Source organism: Physeter macrocephalus, chromosome 14 (genome assembly GCF_002837175.3).
Source record: "Physeter macrocephalus isolate SW-GA chromosome 14, ASM283717v5, whole genome shotgun sequence".
Taxonomy (NCBI): domain Eukaryota; kingdom Metazoa; phylum Chordata; class Mammalia; order Artiodactyla; family Physeteridae; genus Physeter; species Physeter macrocephalus.
In genome coordinates this window covers 102,720,317-102,745,042 of record NC_041227.1, presented here as the reverse complement: position 1 = coordinate 102,745,042, position 24,726 = coordinate 102,720,317, and the positions used below count along the sequence as shown (strand labels likewise).

General features: G+C 38.7%; 1 protein-coding gene across 5 annotated transcripts in view; it reads left to right on the top strand.

Moving 5' to 3' along the window:
• The first annotated feature begins 8,110 nt into the window (after nt 1-8,110).
• Nucleotides 8,111-24,726, top strand: part of CLTC (clathrin heavy chain) — a 66,900-nt gene continuing 50,284 nt past the window's right edge. The window contains exon 1 of one of the 5 annotated variants that reach the window (XM_028500043.2): nt 8,111-8,547. In XM_028500043.2, the coding sequence (XP_028355844.1) occupies nt 8,506-8,547 (42 nt within the window). In that variant the 5' untranslated portion in view covers nt 8,111-8,505. Of the gene's footprint in view, nt 8,548-9,921; nt 9,990-24,726 lie in introns of those variants that run through there. The other 4 variants (XM_028500045.2, XM_007122531.4, XM_007122532.4 and 1 more) reach the window with 4 other exon arrangements.

Sequence of the window (24,726 nt, the reverse complement as noted above, 5' to 3'; positions counted from 1 at the left end):
GTTTTTTTTTTTTTTTTCAATGACTACGTAGTATAGTATTGTACTCCATGATCTGTGGTTGACTGAATCTGAGGATGCAAAACCATTGATATGGAGGGCTGACTGTAAAGTTATACGAGGATTTTCGAATACTGGGAGGGTGGGCATCCCTAACCACCGAGTTGTTGAAGGGTTAACTGTATTTGTTTGTTGACATATTGTAAGGAAGAGCTTTCTTCGATGAAGAATTTCCAATAAACACTTGGTTGCTAGGAACAGCATAAATCAAGACAGAGAATTAGAAAGCCCAGGGGGTATTTGAGAGGGGTGGCAAACAGTCTAGTTTATTTGGTGCATTGAGTACAAATAGAATAATAGGTTGAAAATATTGGTTGAGGACAGATTATGGAAGGCTTTGAAAGCCAAACTATGGAATTTGGACTTAACTTTGTACTATATGAATTTGTTGGAGGGGAATGACATCATTACATCTTTAAGGTAATTGTGACAATGGTGTTTTTTTGTTTTTTTTAAATAAGTTTATTTATTTTATTTATTTATTTTTGGCTGTGTTGGGTCTTCGCTGCAGCGCGCGGGCTTTCTGTAGTTGCAGCGAGTGGGGGCTACTCTTCGTTGCAGTGCATGGGCTTCTCATTGCGGTGGCTTCTCATTGCGGAGCAGGGGCTCTTGGCACGCGGGCTTCAGTAGTTAGCAGCATGTGGGCTCAGTAGATGTGGCTCATGGGCTCTAGAGCACAGGCTCAGTAGTTGTGGTGCATGGGCACGTGGGCTCAGTAGTTGTGGCTCACGGGCTGTAGGGCAGAGGCTCAGTAGTTGTGGTGCACGGGCTTAGTTGCTCCATGGCATGTGGGATCTTCCCGGACCAGGGATCGAACCTGTGTCCCCTGCATTGGCAGGCGGATTCTCAACCACTGCGCCACCAGGGAAGCCCTGTGACAATAGTGTTGATAAGAAGAATTGATTTCTACTGTGAGAAAAGTAGTATGGGAGGAATACTGGATCCAGTTAAGAAGGTGGCAGGAGTCTTGGAGGAAAAGGTAGTGATTATGGAAAAGTCTGTTCTTAAAAGAATGATTCACCTTTAAATTACTAAATGAAACAAAAAGAAACAAATGAAGATGAATGTTATCACAGGAAAATGGTCGAAAGACATAGTCATTTTATAAAAGAAAACATGAATGGTCAATAAATAAAATACTGAATCTTACTAGTAATTCAGGTAATGCAGTTGAAAATAAGTGAGATGCCATTCTTTTCCATCAGATTGGCAACAATTAATATATGCCTAAAAAGTGTTGTCATAGGATAAATTGCTCTTATTTTAGAGAACATTTTGGCAATATCTAGTAAAAGTGAAGATGTGCACAACCTGTGACCCAGCAAGCCGAACTTTAAATTTATATCCTAGGAACTCTCTGAGAGTATATGAAATATTCTGTTTCTAGTAAAATTTGACTCCTGTAGATTTAGAATCAGTTTGATGATTTATGTTACATACGGCATTTATAAAAATGTTATATACTTCATTGTTTCTAGTAGTAAAAAATTGAAAATTATATACATAGCTATCAATAGGGAAATGAAACTGTGATATGTTCTTATGGTCGAATTCTTTACATCAGTGAAAGTGATTTTTGAGACTCCTGTTGCCTACTCTGCAGAACAGATGAACCACTTTACATTCCTAACAGCAATGTTGTAAAGTACCTGTCTTACTGTACTGTACTGTCTTACCTGTCTTGTGGTCCCTCAAAAATGTTTTTGTAATTATAGACAAAACAGTGCCTCATTATTATGTTAATTTACATATTTAGATATTCAGCTCTTTTTCCTTAAATTGTCTACAAGAAATGAAATTAACTGATTTGAATTTGATAAGGCCAGATAGTAAATATTTTAGACTTTTGAGGCATACAGTCTCTGTTGCAGCTACTGTGCTGTTGTAGTATAAAAGTAGCCATAGACAGTACATAAACAAATGGATATGGCTGTGTTCCAATAAAACTTTATGGACAATGAAATCTGAAATTTGAATTTCATGTAATTTTCACATGTCAGGAAATATTCTTGTTTTGATTTTATTTTTTATCACTTGCACTTTATTCCAGAAAAGCTACTTTTCACGAACCCATTCTAATTCAAATTATTTCAATTGAAAGAAAAGATCTTAATTTCATGAAATACTGAATTTTTTTGGTTTTTACTTTTTCTTTTATTTTTATTTATTTATTTATGCATGCTGAAATACTGAATTTTTTTGGTTTTTACTTTTTCTTTTATTTTTATTTATTTATTTATTTATTTATGCATGCATGCATGCCACACCACGAAGCTTGTGGGAATCTTAGTTTCCTGACCAGGGATCGAAGCCGGGGCACAGGAGCGAAAGCACCGAGTCCTAACCACTGGACCGCCAGGGAATTCCCAACTTTTTCTTTTCTTTATAGCAGAGCTGACAGGATTGAACATGTCAGGAATAAAAAAATTTAATTTGTAATCTGTATTCTCCCAGAGATTTTCAAAGTAACCTGTATTACTTGTTCGCTGTTCCTTTAACCTGAAAATATGAATAATACAAAATTCTTGTGGGGACTTCCCTGGTGGTGCAGTGGTTAAGAATCTGCCTGCCAATGCAGGGGACATGGGTTCGAGCCCTGGTCCAGGAAGATCCCATATGCTGCGGAGCAACTAAGCCCGTGTGCCACAATTGCTGAGCCTGCACTCTAGAGCCCATGTGCCACAACTACTGCAGCCTGTGTGCCTAGAGCCTATGCTCCGCAACAAAGAGAAACCACCGCAATGAGGAGCCCGTGCACCACAACAAAGAGTAGCCCCTGCTCGCCGCAACTAGAGAAAGCCCGCACACAGCGATGAAGACCCAACTCAAGATTTTTCAAAGAAAAGAATCATATTATTTGTCCAGATAAAATCTAACATGTGTTTCTCAACCTAATATTACTCGGTTCTCAGCTAAATCATAAGAAATAAGATGGGATAACCCAAAATACAGCCTAGCACAACTTGGTGCTTTTTGTATATGGTTGGTATTTATAAATGATGGTTGTGCTAACTCCAGGTGTGATTATTAACAACATAAGCTGGCCTGGGCTTCAAATTAAATAGGTAGTATAGTTGATAAATGCTATAATAGCTCAAGAAGTAGGGTAAATAGATTTTAAGGTGAGTTTTTAAGTAAGGGTAGGACTTGGACTAGAATGAAAAAGGAGACAGAATTTGTGTGGTTGGAGAGAGGAATAAGAGATAAACAGTGGAAAGATGATCAGTGTCACCTTGACAAGGGCTTTTTTGAAGGGTTTTGAGGTTTCCAATTCTTTAACTAGGGTTAACACTAAATAGGTCATATGAAGTATAATTTGAGTGCCACTCATTCTTGCAGATAGAAAAATTTGAAAGTCAGCTTGGACTGGGGTTTTCTTTTTACAGTGCGCAGCACTTATAGACTGTCATTGTGTGCTAGTTTGCTACTCCATCTAGTTCCCATTCAAGAAATGGTACTTTTAAGGCCTCTGCAGTAATGAAGAGTATAATCTTATCTCTACATCTGATCTGATGGCTTAGCTTGATAGACCCAAAATATGGAGACAGTAAAGGACTGTCTTTATCAGGTTAGTTCTCACCCTGTGGAAAGCTTTATATTTGAGTGACCAACTTTATATATTAAGTGGCGTAACCTAGAGACCTTTTCATGCCTTTTGGTGCTAAAAGGGCTGGCTTAGAAAAAAATAAAATTTAAATCAGTTAAATATGTAGGAAAAAAATAAGGTCTGTATATTTTTCATTACAGGAGTGTCATGGAATGAACAGTATTTATATGGTTGTATAGTGTACAACATTAAACTCAGTTATTTGTAATATGAGCAACAAGGAAAAGGAAGTAAACAGGCTTTGGGTTTTACATAATGCAGTTTTATCAGCCATGACACACTGAAGTATGAGGCATTTAAAAAACAGTAATTTCTCGTGTGTCCTACATTTGGTACATATTCAGATCAGGGTACATTAGCAAGAGTAATATACCAAAACTTCACAGTGATTAACCTGGGGCCTTTAAAATTCAGAATTTATTTCCCCATATAAAAATATTTTTTAACGCCTTTCAAAAGATTTTAACGTTAAGTATTTAACTTTTCATTGTTATGTACTGAACTGTTTGTTGACCAAGTAAATTATATTTCCTTGACTTTGCTACTATTGAGTTAACCAAAACTTTGTTTACCAAATCTCAGTCCTTAATATTCTCTTCTGAGGAGTTGTTTATCACAACAAGGCTGCATAGGTGCACTGCTACTTGTAGAACTATCTATCCCTGGAGTGTGACAGAATTTTAAGATTGCTGACAGAACATGTTTGTGGGTTCTACCCTGCTTTGGAGACAGTAATAACTCCAGGATGTAAAAAGAGACAGTTCTACATATTTAGAAAGGAGGCGGGGGAAAGCCCATAACAATCATTCCCACATCCTGGCCCTCTTGGCCCTTTCATTCTGTAGATCTCTCAAGCTTCTTTTACCTTTTGTTTTTCCATTTGAAAGGGATGTTGTGACTAGCATCTCTTGATCAGTAGTGTTATAACTCTTCTGGTTTTTCTTTCCCCAAAGCTCTGTGTATCACTATATTTGAACCAACTTTTCTGAGATGACTTTTTAAGGTAATGTTATGAGCTATTTCATTCCCCTGCTGGGATCTGATTTAACCTTTAGAAAACATGGGAGGGGCCTATATAATATACTAGATTCCAGATTGTATTTCCACAGGGCTAGTCTTGACTGTTCACTTGGAACATGCTTGATCCTGACACAGAATAGATTCACTACAGATCTTATTGCTGTCCATGACACATTATAAAACTTGTCTATATAAATTAGGTTTAGCACAAGCCTGAGCAGTTAGTGATAATTGAGTTTAAGTTAATGTCCATTTCATACTAAAATAAGACCGTGAAAATTTTCTTCTTGCTTTGTAAATGTTCTTTTTGGGTGAGCTTTGCCTGTAATCAGTGCCTTGTACAGGACCAAAATAAAGTGGTTATTTATGTTGACTGATACCTGAGCCACTTATTGGCCATTGATAGGGTCTTTATCTAATCCTGCTGGGATTCATATCAGTGGCCCTAGGAGGTTGAGATGTTTCTCAAAGCTGCCGTTTAAATGGCAAAACCACTCATCTTATTTAGGTAATGCTAAAGTATATCCCTCTTGGTTTCATTAAAATCTGAACTTTAAATATTTGGTACAGTGGGTTGGGTTTAAACTTCTGCTTTAAAATTAATCTCTTAATGTTTGAGAAACGCCTTTACTTTGTGGCTTTTGCAATGCAGCTAGTTCACGCTGTTTTTAAAAGGTCAAGTTAAAAGGCAGGGGCCTTAAATCCAGGGTTGCTTGAAGATGAAAACTACAGAGGAATCCTACAATGAAAAGTTTTTCTGATGTGTCATTCCCATTGGAGGATATATATATATATATATATATATATATATATGTATATATACGTAAAACAGGTCCTGGCATAAAGTATAAAATTAGGGACACAATAAAGTTTTCTTGTATAGGTTTTGAGAAACTGGCACTCCTCAAAATAGCAGATGAGCAATGCAGTTTTTGCTAATGGCACTTGATGTGACTCAGAGCAAGGACCTACTATTGAATATTCTGCTAAAAATACGTTTAAATTCAAAGAATTTGACGATTTATTTTATTAACATGGCTACTTTACTAAAACATTTTCTGAAACCAAAAGCCATGATGATAATACATTTATAGTCTTATTAAAAGACTATGTCATAGTTGGATAACCTAATAAATCAGAAAACTTTTTTTTTTTTTTTTTTTTCCTATCTTCTCTAACTTAAGGTAGTGCCTGAAAACAAAGCCATTCAGTTACTGTTCAGGTAACCGTTAACACTGACTCAGCCTTCGGGGCTTCTAAACCAACTATTGACAACCTTTTGTCTTTCCTCTACACCATTAACAAGAACAGTGTGCTACCATAAAAAGCTCTCATTACCTCAGCCAAAATCATTAATCTTTAAAAGGCATCGGTTTGGGTTTTGGGTTGGTTTTTTTTTTTTTTTTTAACGTTTATCATCTAGTACATTTTCTTCTCTTGAAAATTTTTGGATTTATTGATTTGAAGGACAGTGTTCAAAATGAGCTGGTATTCTGTAAACTATTTTTCTTCTCTCTAAATGATTCTGAAAACAACGCATTCATTAGATTTCTGTGTGATGACACAGCAGTAACTTTAACAGAATCTCAGTGCACTTTTGGTTAGATATTCCACACCAGATATCCAAGCTAAAATCAATTGCTTTGGGGATTCTAAACGTCTTTAAAATTACAGGTCTGTCTGGAAATGCAAGACAGTTATTAAAGAAAATTTTGGTGGCCAGTTCATAATATAGCTCTTGTAACCCAGATTCTGAGATTGGAAATGTAACTTGATTAAGCTACTGCTTTAACTGTAATAAAGCAGTAACTCCTTTAGATTTTTAATTTGGAATTTGTATACTTCCAAAAAAGATTCAAAGTACCTATACTATTAAAGTGGTATTAGAAAGGTCATTTCGAATGCTGCAGAATACAGAACATCTTCAAGTATTTGGCTTAACAAAACATAATGAAATTTTGCCAAGCATAAATATTCACTCTGATGACATGGTGGCAAGGCTTTTCTTTGCAGAACAGTCTCTGTCTGCTCTCTTAACTACCAAAGATTCTTCTCTCACCCTCAGTATGTGAGGTATACTTTGGGAAAAACATTAAAAGCAATTTAAATGATTAAGCAAATTCTCAGCAAAACTGCTTAACACACAAAATTATTGTATACCTAACAGAGTCTTCTGTTTAACTGAAAAGGTTACTAAAAATAATGTGTACTTGAATTCTTCCTCAGGATCTTTCTGGAATAGCAATCACATCTCTTTAAGATGAAAAGCACGGAACGAAATTCTTTTATGCTTTATTGTATTTGTGCTATTACGAAATATTATTACAGCTTATACTTTAGCACTAAAGTACTGGGAAGGTTATTAATCGATAATGAATACCGTAGATACCTTAATGCTGTTAGAAGACACGATGCCCCCAGCTTTGAAGCGCTAGCATTCCCAAACACTGCTAGTTTACACTGTTGAGGCGGTCCCACTGAAATACACCGCTAATAGTTAATCCCTTTCTCCAAGAGTGTACCTTAGCCACACCGAGGAAAAACATTAAGGTTTTACAAGCCATCTTTAACCTAATTATCTAAATCTTTGAGGCTCATTAATTATTTGATGTGGCTGGAAAAAAAATCCTCCTGCTACAATTTTAGTCCAATTCTTTAGCGTATTTATGACACTCAAATTCTTCACCAAATTTATTACTCAGCTAGACCCATATATACGTCCGCCAAAATGTCCGCAGAAACGTTAAGAAAGGCTATCACAAGGCCAGTTTGAGATACCTCATAAATGGCCTTCACTGCCCTTTGAGTCAATTGTTTAACGTCCCAAGAGACAACTAGTTCTGTTAGAACCTAAGCGTCAGCTTCTCCGACCGTCAGAAGGGCGTGCGTAAGGGCAGATATGATTTTTAAACCCCATTTCAGTGTTCCAGTGCCCACCTCCCTGGGATGTAACAAACCACCCACCACATGAGACTAGGCGGGGGAGGAGCGCTGCAGCCGGCTGCCAAGAGCGCTCTGCAGGGGGGCCGTTTCCCTGAGTCACGGAGAGGGCGGGAGGCTGGGCCCATCTGGCCACGCCACGTCCTCTTCGTAAGGGACTACGTTTAAACAGGCAGGGCCCACTGGGAAAGGGAGCAGCACCGCCATTCCTCAAGGCGGCCCAACAGCCACCTCATTCCCAGGAGACGCCGCACTTCCCTAGAACTCGCTCTGCATTCCGGCAGCAATCAGCAGACCTTTCCTGACCAGCGTCACGTGCACCCGGAAGTACGTGGGTGACCTAAAGCGCCCACGGAAATGACGTTGGTCGCCCCTAGTCGCATGATGTGGCAAAATGCGAAAAAAAGGGGGGGGGAGGGAAAAGCAGGCGGCTCGGGAAAGTGATGAGACAAAAAGTAGTCCCTCCGATTCCTCTATTTATCTCCGTGTCGCAGCAGTAAGCGAGGCTCTCAGCGCCCTGCGCCCCGCGCTCCGAATTCCTGCGCTCCGATGCACCGCGGCGCTCCGTGGAGGAGTACATAAGGCGGAGGGGGTGAGGTGACCTGGGCGGAGTTCTGTCGCCAGGATCCTTCCGCAGGGCTCAGCCGTTTCCGGAGTCTGCGCTGCGCCCGGTTCCGCCATTGCGGCTCTCGCGGACCCTGGAGCCTCCGCCCCCGACCTGAGCTCTTTCGTCTGCCTGCCAGTTTCCTGCGTCCCCGGAGACTCTCCTGCTGAGCCCAGCCTCCCCCCTCCCCCTTCTCCTCCTCTCCCTTGGAGAGCCCGGGCAGCTACTGCCCCGCAGCCCCAGTGACAGGAGGAGACCATACACCCCCGACAGCGCCATGGCCCAGATTCTGCCAATTCGTTTTCAGGAGCATCTTCAGGTGCGGTGGGCCCGAGCTAGTGAGGGCTGTGGAGAGAGGGAGGTAGGAAGGAGGAAGCTGGAGTCTGAGCCCAAGCAAAAAGAGGAGAATCGGGGGGGTGGGAAATGGTGGTGGTGGTATCGGTTCCTGGGGTAGATGGAGGATGGGGCACTATCTTGGAAAGCTTGCAGGGTTAAATGATGTGGGGCTTGGGTGGAAAGGAAGCGAGTCGGGGTGCATAGGGCAGTGAGGCCATACCTGGGTTTGAAGGCCTCTCTGTCTTCGCTTCCTGGGTGGCAAGAACTGCGCATAATAACCCTTCCACTCCTGGTTTTATTCAGTTCATTCATTTGGGTACGTTGCGGGGGGGGTTTCTCCCGCGTTTCTTCCGGAGCAAGAATTCTCTTCTCCTAGGCCAGCGCAGGCTGTCACCTCCCATTGCTCTCTTCCCTTTCCCCCATCGTGTCTGCACCCGGGAGTTGTGGCGCGGGTGGGCTGGGGAGAGGCAACCTTTTTTCTTCCTCTCTCTGCGGCTCTCAACGGGAAAGGCACCTTCCCCGGGCATGCGGAGAACTGCAGTGGCTCCTCACTTGCCTTCCCCGAGGCAGTAGGAACAGGGAAGCTCACTGAAGGAAAAGAAAGAGGATAGAATGGGGGAACGTATTTCTCAGGGCGGTGTCAATTTCAGAGTGCGTGGGGTCAAGGTTCCTAAGGGGACTCGCCTTTTTTCACTTTCTTAATGTCTCTGGGAATGGTGGGGCTTTTATCCCCTCTTCGGTTCTAGAAGGGAGAAAAGAGTTGTTCAGAGGTTATCTTTGGGTCTGCTGGAGTCTAGCAGCTAGTTGGCTTGGCGTGAGTACTTCCCTCAGGATTGCATGGAATTGAACGACCCCTGGGGATAGAGCACACCTGCGCTGAGATATGCAAGGTTATTTGGTCTGTAATTGGTTTCCTTTAGTAGGTTCTAGAGTACTTCCCCATGGTGCTTTATCCTGTAGGCAACAGACTGTCTTATCTGGAAGCTTGCCCATAGCGGGCCCAGGCAGGTGATCATTGGAGGGCTTGACTGAATTAAGTCTCTTCTAAGCTTCTGATTTTCCTGGTTCACCAATCCTGGTTTTACTTTGACTGAAATAATTGATTCATAAAGTATGTTTTCTTTCTAATTACCTCCTTAAAGAGGTCTGTCTCAGCTCAGTCATTTGAAGGACTAATTCGTAATGATAAGAGATGCCAGTGGTTTGACATGACACTAATACTAGTGGCCTCTTGGACACTTTACCATTGAAGGCTGTTTACTTTCTGCCATTGTTATAACAATAAATAAATGTTAATTAAAAGGTTTAATATTCTGGCTATCAACATGATTTCATTTTTTTTTTACAGGTATCACCTTTGCTTGCATCAGCAAGACTTCTTTGTCTTGAAATGTAATGAGTTATAAATCTTTACTCAAAAAATGAGTTAAGTAATGTACTTTATTCAGTCATTTTTGGTTTTCAGATAACTCATCTGATGTAATAGAACACTATTTTACAAAAGGTTAAAAAAACATTGTGACAGAATGGACACAGAAGTTTTTGTTTATGCTCCATCCAAATTTGTATTGCTGTGGTTACTTCTGTTGAATGTGGAGTGTTAGGAAAATAATGTTTTTGAGTGTGAGGGGAAAACACAACCTTGTCCTGACACTAAAGTGCTTCTGGAATATAATCTTCCTGAAGACAAAAGTGTGTAAAATCATACACAAGAAAAGCAGTTATAGTTGCTGTTTACTTTACAAAACAGGTATAACCCACTAGTAAATCTTGTTTCTTGACTGGTGGTGGTTTGAGCAATAGTTTTGCATTTCTGTTAATGAGGAGACAAGATTGTTGAATAATCCCAAAGACTGGACTCTAACCATGTCACTGATTGAAGACAGATTTAATATGGGTCTGATTTCTAAGTGGTTCAGAGTTTTTGCAGACACTTGAGTGAAGCCATTTCCTTCTCAAATACTTTGAAGAGTTGCGTATAAAGTAGCTTTGCAAATAAACTTGAAGAATTCAGTCATTCATTTTTTTGGAGTAGTATATATGCCATGACTAAGTTTAAGCTTGCTTTGGTGACTGTGTACTCAGGCTGATAATGATTAATTATTGTGCAGAGCCCCAATCACCAGCCTCTTCCAGGATAATATAATTCCTGACTTCATTTTTATCCCTTGCTGTATAAAAATTAATAAGGATAATTTTAATTGGCATCTTAGGTCTTTGACCTCTCAGCCCCTGCCCGTTTGCTAAGTAGCAGAAAACTTTCTGAAACACTTAGGATAAAAATTGGGAACAAGAATTGAGGAACTTGCATGTAGAGTTAACCTGTGAAATCTTCAAAGGGTGAACTGTAAATGAATTTATTTTTATACCAGGGAACTTCTTTGGCCAACTGAAGGGTCTGTCATCAAGGACTCAGAACTACATCAAATGAAGCTTAATATTTTAAGTTATAAAGGAGTTTTTTTTTCTTTTTTAGGATGTTTAGGCTGATAGCAGTGAACAGATGAGTGCCTGTTTGAGCAAGATTTTGCTAGGATTGCAGGTTCTGAAAAAAATCCTAGGCTACCTATAGTGTTGCCTGCAACTCTCATTTCTTGGCTCATTAAGTGTCTTTATGCCATTTGACATATTCTGCTGTATTTTCAGGTTCTTTGGGTCTGCAATTAAAAATCTCCCAACCCTATTCTTTTCCCTTTGATCCATAAATGTGTTGTGTATGCAATGGTAGGGGTTCTTGGTATGATTATTTTAATTTGCAAAGAGAAAGCAATGCTGAGTATTAAGTGGGATATGTTATATGCTTAACTGTACTGCCTGGAAGAGGCATACTGCTTGGAATTATGTTGCAGTCTACTTTAGGAATAGCTTCCGAGTTTAAGATGTATCAAGGTTTTCAGAATTTTCCTAATGGTCAGTTTACTCAACTTAAAGGAGTGTGGCTAATTCTAGTGAATGTGCTTTCACTCTGTTCAGGAAATAATTTAAGGCATGAAACTGTGTGTGTAGAATCACTCATTTTCATTTTGGTGTGCAGTGAAATACATGATTTCAGGAACCTTAACGATATTTGAATTATATTTAACAGGATGTTTTTCTGTCATTGTTACTGCGTGGCTTTTGCTTTTTGAGAGTTACTATCCAATAGAACTTTCTTCCATGATGAAAATTTATACTAGCTACATAGGCATATTGAGCACTTGAAATGTGGTTATTGTGACTGAGGGACTAAATTTTTACTTTTATTTCTTTTCAATTAATGTAAATGTAAATAGCTACATGAAGCTATTGACTGTGACATTGGACTGCACAATTACAGGCCATTCTGATGTGCTTTGTAAGAGTGAAGATTTATCTGGCCACCCATATTTATGTTTAGAACATTTTGTTACCTAAAATTAAAACATTCATTAATAGAAAGTGTTGGTTGAATACTGTCTCAGTATTCAGTGATGATATACTCAGTACTCAGTGTTCAGTATTCTGAGTATTCACTCAGTATAAGTGATGATGAACAGTGACTAGTGAATGGAAGGAGCAGCAGACTTCCTTTCTTGTGAGAGTCTGTTGTGTCCTGTGAATGTGGCTGCGTGCTTCCAGGTCTTCACCTAATTCCCCCAGACATCCTGCTTAAACAGTAGGAGAAAGTGAGACTCAAACTAGTGCCCAAGGGAACCTGTCACAGTGGGGTTTGAACCTGGGTCTTCTGACACTAAATATTTTGAAGAAAAACAATGATTGGCCTTAAGAGGAGAAGTTATCAGTATCCTGGTGTGCTTTTTTATCTGTTGGACTTTGCCCTGAGAAGGTGACTTCTCTTCTGGTTTAACCTGTGGTTAATGATGCGGTATAGTAGACAGATCAGGGGTTTGGAGGTTTTTGAGACCAGTTCCATCCAGTAGAAAAATACGAGCCACATCTGTAATTCTACGTTTTCCAGTGGCCATATTAAAAGTAAAAAACAGGTGAAATTAATGTCTCATTTAACTCAGTGTACCCCAAATGTTATAATTTCAACATGCAATCAGTATAAACTTTTCAGATGAGATATTTTACATTCCTTTTTGGGGGGGGTACTGAATTTTCAAAATTTGCTATGTATTTTACACTTAGAGCACATCTCAATTCAGACCCTATTTTCATTGGATATATTTGACCTGTATTTAACTTTCATAAAATTTACAGTTGGAAAAGCAGGTTTGCATATGTAGGTTGTTCCAAACATAAGTTTTCCATAATTGACTCGATTATCAGTTACTATTTAATTTTAATTAACTTAAACTTGAATTACTATTTAATTTTAATTAACTTAAACTTGAAAATTCAGTCAGAGTAGCCACATTTGAAGTTCTCAGAACCACATGTGGCTTGTGAAATGTCACTACAGTATTGCAGAAAGCAGTTTAAGACTAACCTCTTGCTCCTTTTTCTCTGTAAAATAATGTGTACTACCTTACAAAGTTACCGTGAAGGTCTGAGATCATGTACGTGAAAGTACTTGGTGTAGCACTTGAAGGGTATTAATTGTTGGCTATATAATTTTTGTCCAGTATATTTTATTCAGGTATCTCTTAACCAGTGATAACATTTTATTTTGCAGATTTAAGACCTAGATTTTAATGGTTTATAAATATTTGGTACTCACCTGAGATTTGAATATTTACTATATATCAACAGTTATGTTACACTAGGGACAAAGTGGTGAACAAAACTGACTGCAGCTTGCATTTGTGCTTGCATTGATTAGTTGGCAGAGGCTGTCCACACATAATTGTAACCATGGATGTTATTGAATGTTTGATATTGTGTAGGATTTAATAAAAATATTCGTATGACACAAAATTGATTCTGCTCTGAAACTGCCCAAAAGGAAGAAAAAATTTTAATTAATCTTTTATAATATCCCATGAGTGCTCACATGTGCCATTGGTACATCTTTAATTAGTGTTCCTTGGTCAGACTCCTGATAAACCACATCTGATAAAATACCCACCTGGAATGCCAGTCAGGCCTTTGTTAGTATTTATATGTCCTATAAGATGGTAGTGCCGAAGTGTATGTTCTCACTTAGATAGGAAGTGAGTTCATAGCTGATATTTTAGTCCGTCATATTAGAACAAGGCTGTTTTTTAAAATGTATTTACATAGCCATGCTAAAGCTATTTCATAAAATCAAATTCTAAGCCGTAGCAAAGTTTCCAGCTCTTAGGTATCTTTCCTTTTTTTCCCCCACAGTTCTTGGCCAAGTGCCTGAGGCTAATGCTCTTAACTCAGGGCGGGGCAGGAGGCTTGGATCTGAATGTATTATGCAAAACCCATCTGTCAGACTCAGATTTTTGTGTCTCTTCTTTTGTGTTATGAAAGACATAATTTAAGATAGTTTACATAATTTATGATAGTTTATCCTAGTTCAGAGGGAATAACTATTCATCAAATCTTAATTGTCCTGAAATCTACAAGATCAAAATAAATTGACCATTATAGCTATTTGAGCACCTACTGTGTACCAAGACCTCTGCTAAATCTTTTATGTTCATGATCTCATTTGATTGGCAAGAACATCCCTTCAGGTAGGTAGGGTTAGCCTTATTTTGCAGATGGGGAAACTGAAGTTCATAGCAGTTAACCTGTAGAGTCACACAGTGAGTGGGTGGTAATATTTGCACTTCTTTCATTGTGGCACATGGCCTCATTTGGTGAATGATCTGTATAATTTGTATGTATGCTGTGGTGTTCTTTGATGTATACATTCTGCTAGTATGTTTTTAGGTCAGTAATTTTTATATTATGAGAAAATTAGGGGCCAGTGAACCAACATCTGGATTTTCTGTGCCTTAAACAGTTATTGAGATGATGTTTTTTAAAGGGCTTTATCCAAGTTCCCACTAAAGAATTGTGCAGAATGATTGGAATCAGGTTAACTTGTAATAACCAAGATTATCTATATCCCTGTCATAAGGCTGAACTTCTCAAATTTCTCATAGACTTTTCCTTAGTGACAAGAGAGTGAATATGTTCCAGTCTGAAGCCACTTGTGAAAGCAGGAAACTTCTGCTTTCTATTTTACTGTATTATTTATGTTTTTGTGTTTATTCTAATGTAAAACTTGAATAGAACTCAAGGAAGACTGTTATGCTTGGGGAGGGAGGACGGGAAAAGTGGGAGTAGAACATGCTTGCTCAGTTTGAATAGCATAACCATAGAGGGGAAAATGGCTACACATTTGTAGGATTGTGCTTTGGAGACAGAACTGCCAGTAATACTGGTACTTCCTTTTCTGAATCATTGGGTAAGTAAGGACTTTTCTTTAAGTTCTGAAGTACAGCAGATTTTATTATTTATTTATTTGGCCGCGGTGTGCAGCAGGCGGGATCTTAGTTCCCCAACCAGGATCGAACCTGTGCCCCCTGTACTGGAAGCACGGTGTCTTAACTGCTGTACCACCAGGGAAGTCCCCTGAAGTACGGCAGATTTTAAAGCTTATTTTTGAAAGAATAGGAACTGGGTCCATTAAAACCATATGGTCATGTTAAAAAATTTAAATTCTGCAATATACCGTTGTGGAAAATGTTTCACATGTTTAATTCGAGCTCTATCTTTTTAGCTTTTCTCAACTTCCTCTTTTATTAAATATTTAAAACAATACTTTCTGGCAGTTGTAAAGTTAGCCTATAGTATGTGGTTGTATTTATATCATGATACTTAGCCCATACAGACACTCAGATATTAATCCTTAGCCGCTATGCTGGAGGGGAGTCTCTCTTTATCCAGTTGAGTTGAACATATATGCTATGCTCAAGGAAAAAATTACCCATTTACCCAGTTATTGAAGACAAGATCTTAGAGTTATACCAGACTCTCTCCTCCTTCTCATTTTCTACATCCAGTCCATTTCTGAAGTAGGAAAGGTGATTGCAGTGTTTAATGACCCCTGTCTGTTGAAACTGGGAATCTTGGTAGATGAAAAATGAGAATTGGGTTGAGAGTTGCCTTCATCTATTTCTGACCAGCTGCTCATCTGAGAAAGAGGACTTAAAAACCACGAAAGTGGACAGAGGGAAGCCAAAGACTATCCACATATGCTCAGCTTGGCAAAAAACTAACTTTGGTTAGATCTCATTATTTGAGGATTAATAATTAGGGAAAAAAACCTATAGGGAGAACATGGTTTACGAAATCCATCTCTTTCCCAACTCTCTACAGTACTTTACATTCTTTCCTATTGAACTGTGTAAATCTAAGGCAGGTGTCTTTTTGTAACCATAAAATATTCCGCAGGAAAGAGTTTCCTTATATTAAAAGTCTTACCAAGTGTCTGTATTACTGAGTCCTTTACAGTTTGCTTCTGTTTGAATTGAATACTACAACACTGTTCAGGGAAGGCTACCATGGACTTGAAATCAGCTGGATTGGTAAGAGGTAAATTTAACACACCTAATAATTATTCCTCTCTGTATGGCTTCACAATTACAACTGTTGGATGTTGTAAACAAACATTTTACATTTCACTCAAAAACCAGTCCATTAGGGAGGTGTTTCTGGAGATTGTAATCCAAAAACAAGTGTAAAAACACCTCTCCTAATACAGAAATAGAAATTTGAGGCATGTTATAAATTTCCCATGATGGTACCATAATGAATTTTTAAAAAGCACTTTGATGGAACGCAGATGACTTTCCACTGCTAATGAAGACACTGATGTAAAAAATGCGCATGAAGAGTTTAAAATGGTTTCTGAAATATGAAGAGTAGAAAAACATTTCCGAGTTAATTATTTTATAATTTTAAATGTCTATATAAACTGTCAAATGACTACATGAATTATATATTAAGCATATCTAAAATTAAAATTAACTTTTTTTTTTTTTTTGCGGTACGCGGGCCTCTTACTGTTGTGGCCTCTCCCGTTGCGGAGCACAGCCTCTGGACGCACAGGCTCAGAGGCCATGGCTCACGGGCCCAGCCGCTCCGCGGCATGTGGGATCTTCCCGGACGGGGGCACGAACTCGTGTCCCCTGCATCGGCAGGTGGACTCTCAACCACTGCGCCACCAGGGAAGCCCAAAATTAACCATTTTAAAGTCAACAATATAGTGATATTTAGTACATTCACAGTGTTTTGCAACCATCACCTGTATCTAGTTCCAAAACGTTTCATTACCCCAAAAGGAAACTCCATATCCATTAAGCAGTCTCCTGCCTCCCTCCTCCCATCCCCCAGCAACCACTCATGTGCTTTCTGTCTCTATGAATTTATCTATTCCTAGAAATGGAATCATACAATGTGTGACCTTTTGTGTCTAATTTCCTTCACTAAGCATACTGTTTGAGGTTTATCCATGTAGTATGTATCAGTACTTCATTCATTTATGGCTGAATAATACTCCATTGAATGGATATACCACATTTTATTTGTCCTTTCATCGATCGATGAACATTTGGATTCTTTCCACCTGTTGGCTATTGTGAATAGTGCTGCTGTGAACATTAATGTACAGGTTTTTGTTTGAATACCTATTTTTAGTTCTTTTGGATATATACCGAGGAGTGGAATTGTTGGGTCATATGGTAACTCTATATTTTAACTTTCTGAGGGACTGCCCAAGTTTTTCACAGCAGCTACACCACTTTACATCCCCACCAGCAGTATATGAGAGTTCCAGTATTTCCACATTCTCTCCAGCGGCTATCAAAAGCTTTTTTGGATGACCAGGGAATAGTCTACTTGGGAAAATGAATACCCTATTTGGTGTTTTTACTTCATGGGTTCTCTCCCAATCTTTGTAGCCCTGCCCTCCATTAAATTGTGTGTCCTGCTGTAGATTGCATTTCCATAACCAGTCATAGCTTGGGTAGCATTCAGTTGTTTTGTGCCAGCTGAACGGCATTTATACAGGAAAGAACATAACCTTGGGGAGTCATACCTATCTGCAAGGTTTGGGGTGTAAAAACTTCCGTGTATTTCCCTGCAGCTTGATCAGAATTGATATGTGATATTTCATCAAATTATTGGATTATTATTTTTAAAGAGTGAGTCACATTTAAAGGTTTTTAATTTTCCAGTTAGTAGTTGGCTACAAGTAGGAAAAAATCTTTGAGTCTCTTGATAGTTTACCAAAGCTAGTAGTCTTCTAGTTCCTGTCTGCAACTGTGGTTCTTTCCTGAATGTATTACTTAACAATATGGAGTGACCAGAGTAAAAAAAATCTCCTGAGAATGATTGCCTCAAAGACTAACATGGAGTAGAAATAAATCTATATGTTTAAGTGTGGGGTCCACAAGGGCATTTTTATTTGTTGCTTAAAATGTGTGGAGCGCATAGAAAACAATGGCTGGTATACTGTTGATGAAAGAATTAAAGGAGTGCTGCACTTTCAGCATTTTTATTTATTTCCTGTAGAAGACAGAAACTGCAGTTTTTATTTGACATTCTGCTAGTTTCCTGGAAGGCCTCAATGAAGTTACTATTGTCAGCATTTTCTTCACTGTGATTAATACTAGTGAAGGTAGAGGATGTTTTGGAACTTTTAAAGGAAGTTATGTTGAGTGAAATCCTTGGGATAGGAAGTTAACCACATCTTCAAGCACCTAAAAATATCTGTATTGGGTGACATCCAAGTATCAGCAGGACTCGAAAATTGTTGACCTCTTAACTCTATAGCAGTAACACTTAATCTTTGTCAAGATACAAGATTCATTTACAGAAAAGGTAACTGAAATAGGATTATACATAGAGCACAGCACAAAATTGCCTTGTCTGAAATACAGTAGCTGTACATGCTTCCTTTACATTCTAACTATTCTGATGAAACAAGGAGGAAGGAACGGGAAAGTGTAAAGCCAAGCACTAATTGTGAAACATAATCCTTAATAATGCTGTGATAAACACAAATTTTAATGTATTTTGATTTTCAGCTGATTCAGCTAGTAAATGAGTTCTGTTCTGAGTCTACTAGTCATTCATTAGGAAGCATACTTACCGGGTGTGTTTATAAAGAAGCCTGTTTCCAGTGAGTGTTCCTATCTGATCAAATGTAATAAGCACTGGTTGAAATTAGTAGGCTCAAAGCAAACTTATTACTCCTTTAATTATGTGATATTTGTAGGCACAGACACAATTGTGATTGATTGCTGAGACAGACATTGTGCTGATGGAGAGTATCATCTTTAGCCAGTCAGAAAATTGGGCATTGAAAAAGTAGTCTGGTTTTCCTTGGTTGAATTGTCATATGCCAGAATTTTCTACCCTTTTTATTTTATTTTATTTTTTTATTTTTTTAACTTTTGGCTGCACAGTGTAGCCTGCAGGATCCTAGTTCCCTGACCATGGATCGAACCCGCACCCCCCCGCAGTGGAAGCTCGGAGTCCCAACCACTGGACCGCCAGGGAAGTCCATACTATTGGATTAAATATATATATATATAGAGAGAGAGACAGAGAGAGAGAGTCCATTCAGTTCCTTTAACAATATTTTCATAGTTTGATCACTAATGTTTTCTACTAAGATGCTGACTCACCATCAGTGGGTTTCCTGATTCTTGATATAAGAAGGCTTTGCTAGCTGTCTTTAGTAACAAGAATTTTGAAAAAGGCAAGTTGGGCTTCCCTGGATTTGACTATGTAATGTTAGTAGCATGACATCAGAGCCAATCTGTTTTAGAATAGTTTGTCATGATACCATAGTCCCAGAGCTAAATAACTGTAAAAGGATAGAAATCCCTAAAATAGAGTGCTTATGTGCCCCCACTGTGTTCTAAGTGGTTGCTGTATGTTAAATCACTTAAACCTTTTATGCAGCACCTAGGCATGCCTTGCTCCCCCTCAACAGGGATGGACACTTTCTCTTTTCTGTTTGCCACATGTACAATTAAATCAAGTACAGTTTCAAAACCAAGACAAGAAAAAACAAAGCTTAAAGCATTAAAAACTGATGAGCATGTAACTTAAATTTCTGAATCTAATATTGCTGAAGTTAAAAAAAATTGTTTTTACCATATTCAATTTTAATACAATCTCTTTCACAGTTAACATTGTTGAAATTGGGGATTCATCTTACAGTTGTATACTCTTTCCCCAAAAGCTTTATGATATTGATGAGCATCTTAGAAACTGAGGCAGTGGTAGTTTCTCAAGTGCAGAGATGGGCCTTTTCTCATGTTCTCTGAAGGAATTACATCTTCTTATTATCTGCACCTTCTCAGTCCTTCTCAGACCCTTATAACTTGGGCCTTAGCTATTTGAATGTTTAGTGATTTCTTTTGTCCGAACGCGCAGGCTCAGTGGCCACGGGCTCACGGGCTCAGCCGCTGCGCGTCATGTGGGATCCTCCCGGACCGGGGCACAAACCCATGTCCTTTGTAGTTTCTCAAGTGCAGAGATGGGCCTTTTCTCATGTTCTCTGAAGGAATTACATCTTCTTATTATCTGCACCTTCTCAGTCCTTCTCAGACCCTTATAACTTGGGCCTTAGCTATTTGAATGTTTAGTGATTTCTTTTGTCCGAACGCGCAGGCTCAGTGGCCACGGGCTCACGGGCTCAGCCGCTGCGCGTCATGTGGGATCCTCCCGGACCGGGGCACTAACCCATGTCCTTTGCATCGGCAGGCAGACTCTCAACCACTGCGCCACCAGGGAAGCCCCTAGTGATTTCTTGAAAGAGGCTCCGAGACTGAGGTGGGCTCTTCCTTGTGCTACCATTGAACTTTGTAGTTTTTTTTTACCCAAAGCCCCCCCTCCCCCCCGCAGGTATCTGGACTTTGAAACCTGAAAGTTCTAGTTTTCCCTGGTTCTCCTTGTCAGAAATCCTTATATAAGATGAAAGTGTTTCTTTGCCAACTATCCTTTATATTTTGCCAGAGTTTAATGTAAAAGAAGTTCTCCCTTTCTCCTTGTCAGATTCCCAAGAAAAACTTCTGAAAACAGTGCTCTCCAATAGGACTGTGCAGTGATGGAAATGTTCTATATTCTGTGCCTTCCAATACAGTAGTCACATGTGGTAGTTGAATACTTGAAATGAGATTGATGTGAATGAGGAACTGAATTTTAAATTTTATTTACTGAACAAAATTAAATAGCTGCATGTGACCAGTGGCTGCCATACTGGACAGTGTAGCAAACCTCTCAGTTCTGATAGGGCAGACATTATACAGCTCCTTTACAGAGCGTAAACTCTTGCTCTGGAGTTATGTCACTCTTTGAATGGTTTGATTTTCATCTTTACCTTTTGAAGTTGTGTTCTTCCTTCCTGCCCTACAGGTAGATTGCCTAATAAAAGTCTAATCCCTAAAATTGCAATTTAATTTTCAAGTTCTGTAACCTATAAGAGCAGAGATTCATTCCTTTTTTAAAACTTCAAAAAATAATAAATTTGCACGTTTTCATAATACTGGGAAGAGCATATACCCAATCATCTAGATTTTTAATAATATTTTGCTGTATTTGCTTTTTTGTTTTAATTAAACATTTTTTTAAAATTCAGACTATTATGACATTTTATAAATATTCCAGCATACATCTTTAGAAGATAAGGACATTTTCTTACAATCACGATATCATTATAGCATCCTAATAGTTAACAGTTCCTCAGTACCTAAAAACCAGTCCGAATTCAGATTGGCCCCAAATGTTATTTGGTTTGTTTAAAGCAGGATCCAAGCAAGAGCTACATGTTGCTTTCAGTTACGACTCTTAAGTTTCTTGTAAGAAACATTTTATTCATACAGAGTTTGAGATTTACGGAAAGTTTGAAGAATGGTACAAAGATTCTTTGTACACTTTACCCAGATGTGTCAGTTCTTATCATTTTTTACTGCATTTGACTTATCCTCTTTAGCCTCTCTACGTACATTTTTTACTGAACTGTTTGAAAGTAGTTTGCTGATGTGATGTCTCTTTGCCACTGCATATTTTAGTGTGTATTTAAGAAGAATAACAAAATGGTTTTCTATAGCCATACTGCAGCAATTGAGGTGAAGAAATTGACTTTAACAGAATACTGTTATCTCGGGCTTTATTCAGATTTCATCAGTTGTTCCAGTAATGTTCTTTATATCAAGAGAAAACTCAGGATCATGAATTGTATTGAGTTGTCCTGTTTCTTTAGTTGTCTTTAGTCTGGAACTCTATTTGTATTTCAAGACGTAGATATTTTTAAAGAATACAGATCATTTATTTTGTGGCATGTTCCTCAATTTGTGTTTATCTGATAGGTCATGTACTTTTGGCAGGAATACTACAGGAGTGATGTGTTCTTTGTAATGCATCTCACTGGGAAGCACATGCTGTCACTTTGACCCATTGCTAGTTACATTAACCTTCTCATCATTTGGTGAAGGTTATGTATAACAGGTTTCTTCACTATAAATCTCTTTTTCCCTTTGTAATATCTTGTGAGGAGATATTTTGAGACTTTGTAAATATCTGTTACTCCTCAAAATTTCATCCATTAATTTAATATCCATTGATGATCCTTGCCCAAATCAATTATTGTGTTGACTGCAAAATACTTTTAAAGAATTCCATTGGTCTTTCACCATTTTTTTTTTAATTAGGGTATAGTTGCTTTACAATGTTGTGTTAGTTTCTGATGTCTTTCACCATTTTTAAGTTAGCTTTCTTCTCCAAGAAACAACTTTTCCTTTTATATTTATATTATTTATATTAGTGTGGACTCCTTGGTTTCATAAATCTCTTTTAATCTATAATTGTCCTGAAAAGTAATTAGCAGTATACATATAGTAAAGGAATGTTGTCCTTCTGTGTAAGAATATTTAGGCCTCCAGAATTTTAGGCATATTGAAAAGAAGAGATGGGAGAGGCTTTCATTCTTTAAGAAAGTTCTTTTATTTGAGGAGCTTAAGGTTTAGTTGGATAAATGGATCTGAAATTGTGGGGCATGGGCAGATTAGGAAAAGTTGGGAAATTTTGGTTTTGGAAAGGTATAGTAGAGGGGAGAGAAAGAGGCAGTGTATGTGTCTCTGAACCAGGTAGTTTCAACTCTTCTGCACACTAAGGGGAGAAATGCTGAGCCTGCTTTCCATTTCACCTTCTATTTCTTAGCCTGAGCTCTTAACAGTAAAGAATTTTTTATGATACTGACCTTATGCCTTTTGTTTGCATTAGCTTTCCCGGCTTGCTCCCTAAACAAAGGTGTAGGAAACATATTTGCCAAGTTTGTTAGAAAGCCTTAGCAATACTGTTCCATGGTGCCCCTAAAAATAAGAATTGAAATAAAATAGGGTTACTTAGCATGAATATGTTACATGATTCCATGTTATGTGATTTTGAAGATTCTGATCTCTACCTAACTTTATTAAAAAAAAAAAAAAGTTTTAGGGCTTCCCTGGTGGCACAGAGGTTGAGAATCCACCTGCCAATGCAGGGGACACGGATTCGTGCCCCGGTCCGGAAAGATCCCACATGCCGCGGAGACTGCGCATCCGGAGCCTGTGCTCCGCAACGGGAGAGGCCACAGCAGTGAGAGAGGCCTGCGTACCGCAAAAAAAAAAGATCCCACATGCCGCGGAGACTGCGCATCCGGAGCCTGTGCTCCGCAACGGGAGAGGCCACAGCAGTGAGAGAGGCCTGCGTAAAAAAAAAAAAAAAAAAAAAAAAAAAAAAAAAAAAAAAAAAATTTAAAAAGTCTTTATTGAATTTGTTACAGTATTGCTTCTTTTTAAATATAAATTTATTTTATTTATTTTATTTTTGGCTGCCTTGGGTCTTTGTTGCTGCACGCAGGCTTTCTCTGTTTGCGGTGAGCGGGGGCTACTCTTCGTTGCGGTGCATGGGCTTCTCATTTTGGTGGCTTCTCTTGTTGGGAGAACGGGGTCAAGGCACGCGGGCTTCAGTAGTTGTGGCTCGCGGGCTCCAGAGCGCAGGCTTAGTAGTTGTGGTGCACGGGCTTAGTTGCTCCACAGCATGTGGGATTTTCCCGGACCAGGGCTCGAAGCCATGTCTCCTGCATTGGCAGGCGGATTCTTAACCACTGTGCCACCAGGAAAGCCCCTGCTTCTGTTTTATGCTTTGGTTTTTTTGGTTGTGAGGCATGTGGGATCTTAGCTCCCCGACCGGGGATTGAACCTGCTTGCCCTGCATTGGAAGGCGAAGTCTTAACTACTGGACCGCCAGGGAAGTCCCTCTACCTAAATTTAGTTAGGCAAATTAAAGAGCAGAATTGGAAATTTTAAAGAGTAATTTCCTTTTCTTGAAAGAAAAAAAACAAAAATTCAGTGTCTAATAAGTGAAGCACCCAGAGACCAGTAATCTTTTATCAGTAATCACAAGAAATTCACACCCAGAATTTCAGCCAACTCCTAGGACAGCTGTATTAAGCAGATAAAATGCAAATACAAAAAAAGCTTACCTTGAGCTGGCCTAAGTACTGATGTGTTATATGTACTAATAGTATCTATTGAAGTTTTACTATGTGTAAGGCACTGTTCTGAAAGCACTTCACATTAAATCCTCACAATTGTGGGATATGTACTATCATCTCACATGTTTCAGGTGAGGAAATGGATATACAGAGATAATTGATTTGCCCATGATCATTTATGTGGCAAAACTAGGGCTAAACCCAGACATTGTGGCTCTTATGAGGAATCCACAGAACTAATTCTGGATAGCACTTGTAGTTTATCATCAGAGTTATACATTTGTGCAGTAATTGTCTACTTGAATGAAGAACCCTCTGTGTTCTCTAGATTATGGGGAATCTGAAATACTATTTTTCACTTCAAAACTAGGAATGCAGTGTCTCACTTTTTTCTCTTGGCATGTTAATCCAGATTGGGGTGAGGAGGAGAGGAGAGGTGAAAGGAATCGTTTTTGTGTTGTTTGTAAAATGTAATTCCAGGGCACTCCAGAGTTTTGGGTGTGCTGATTAACAGTAAATCTATTAATATTTACAGTCAGCCCTCCCCTCTATATCTGTGGTTTCCCATCCATATGAAGGACTTTCCAGCATCTGTGGATTTTTGGTGTCTGCTAGGGGTCCTGAAACCAATCCCCAATGGATACTGAGGGATGGACAACTATACTTATTTTTTGGAATCTGAGCTAGACTTATGTGTCAAGTCCTACAGTATTGCCACTTACAGACCAGTGTCTAAAATCTAGCCTGGAAACTAAACAAATTACACAGTTTGGGTGGCGTTCTTTAAAT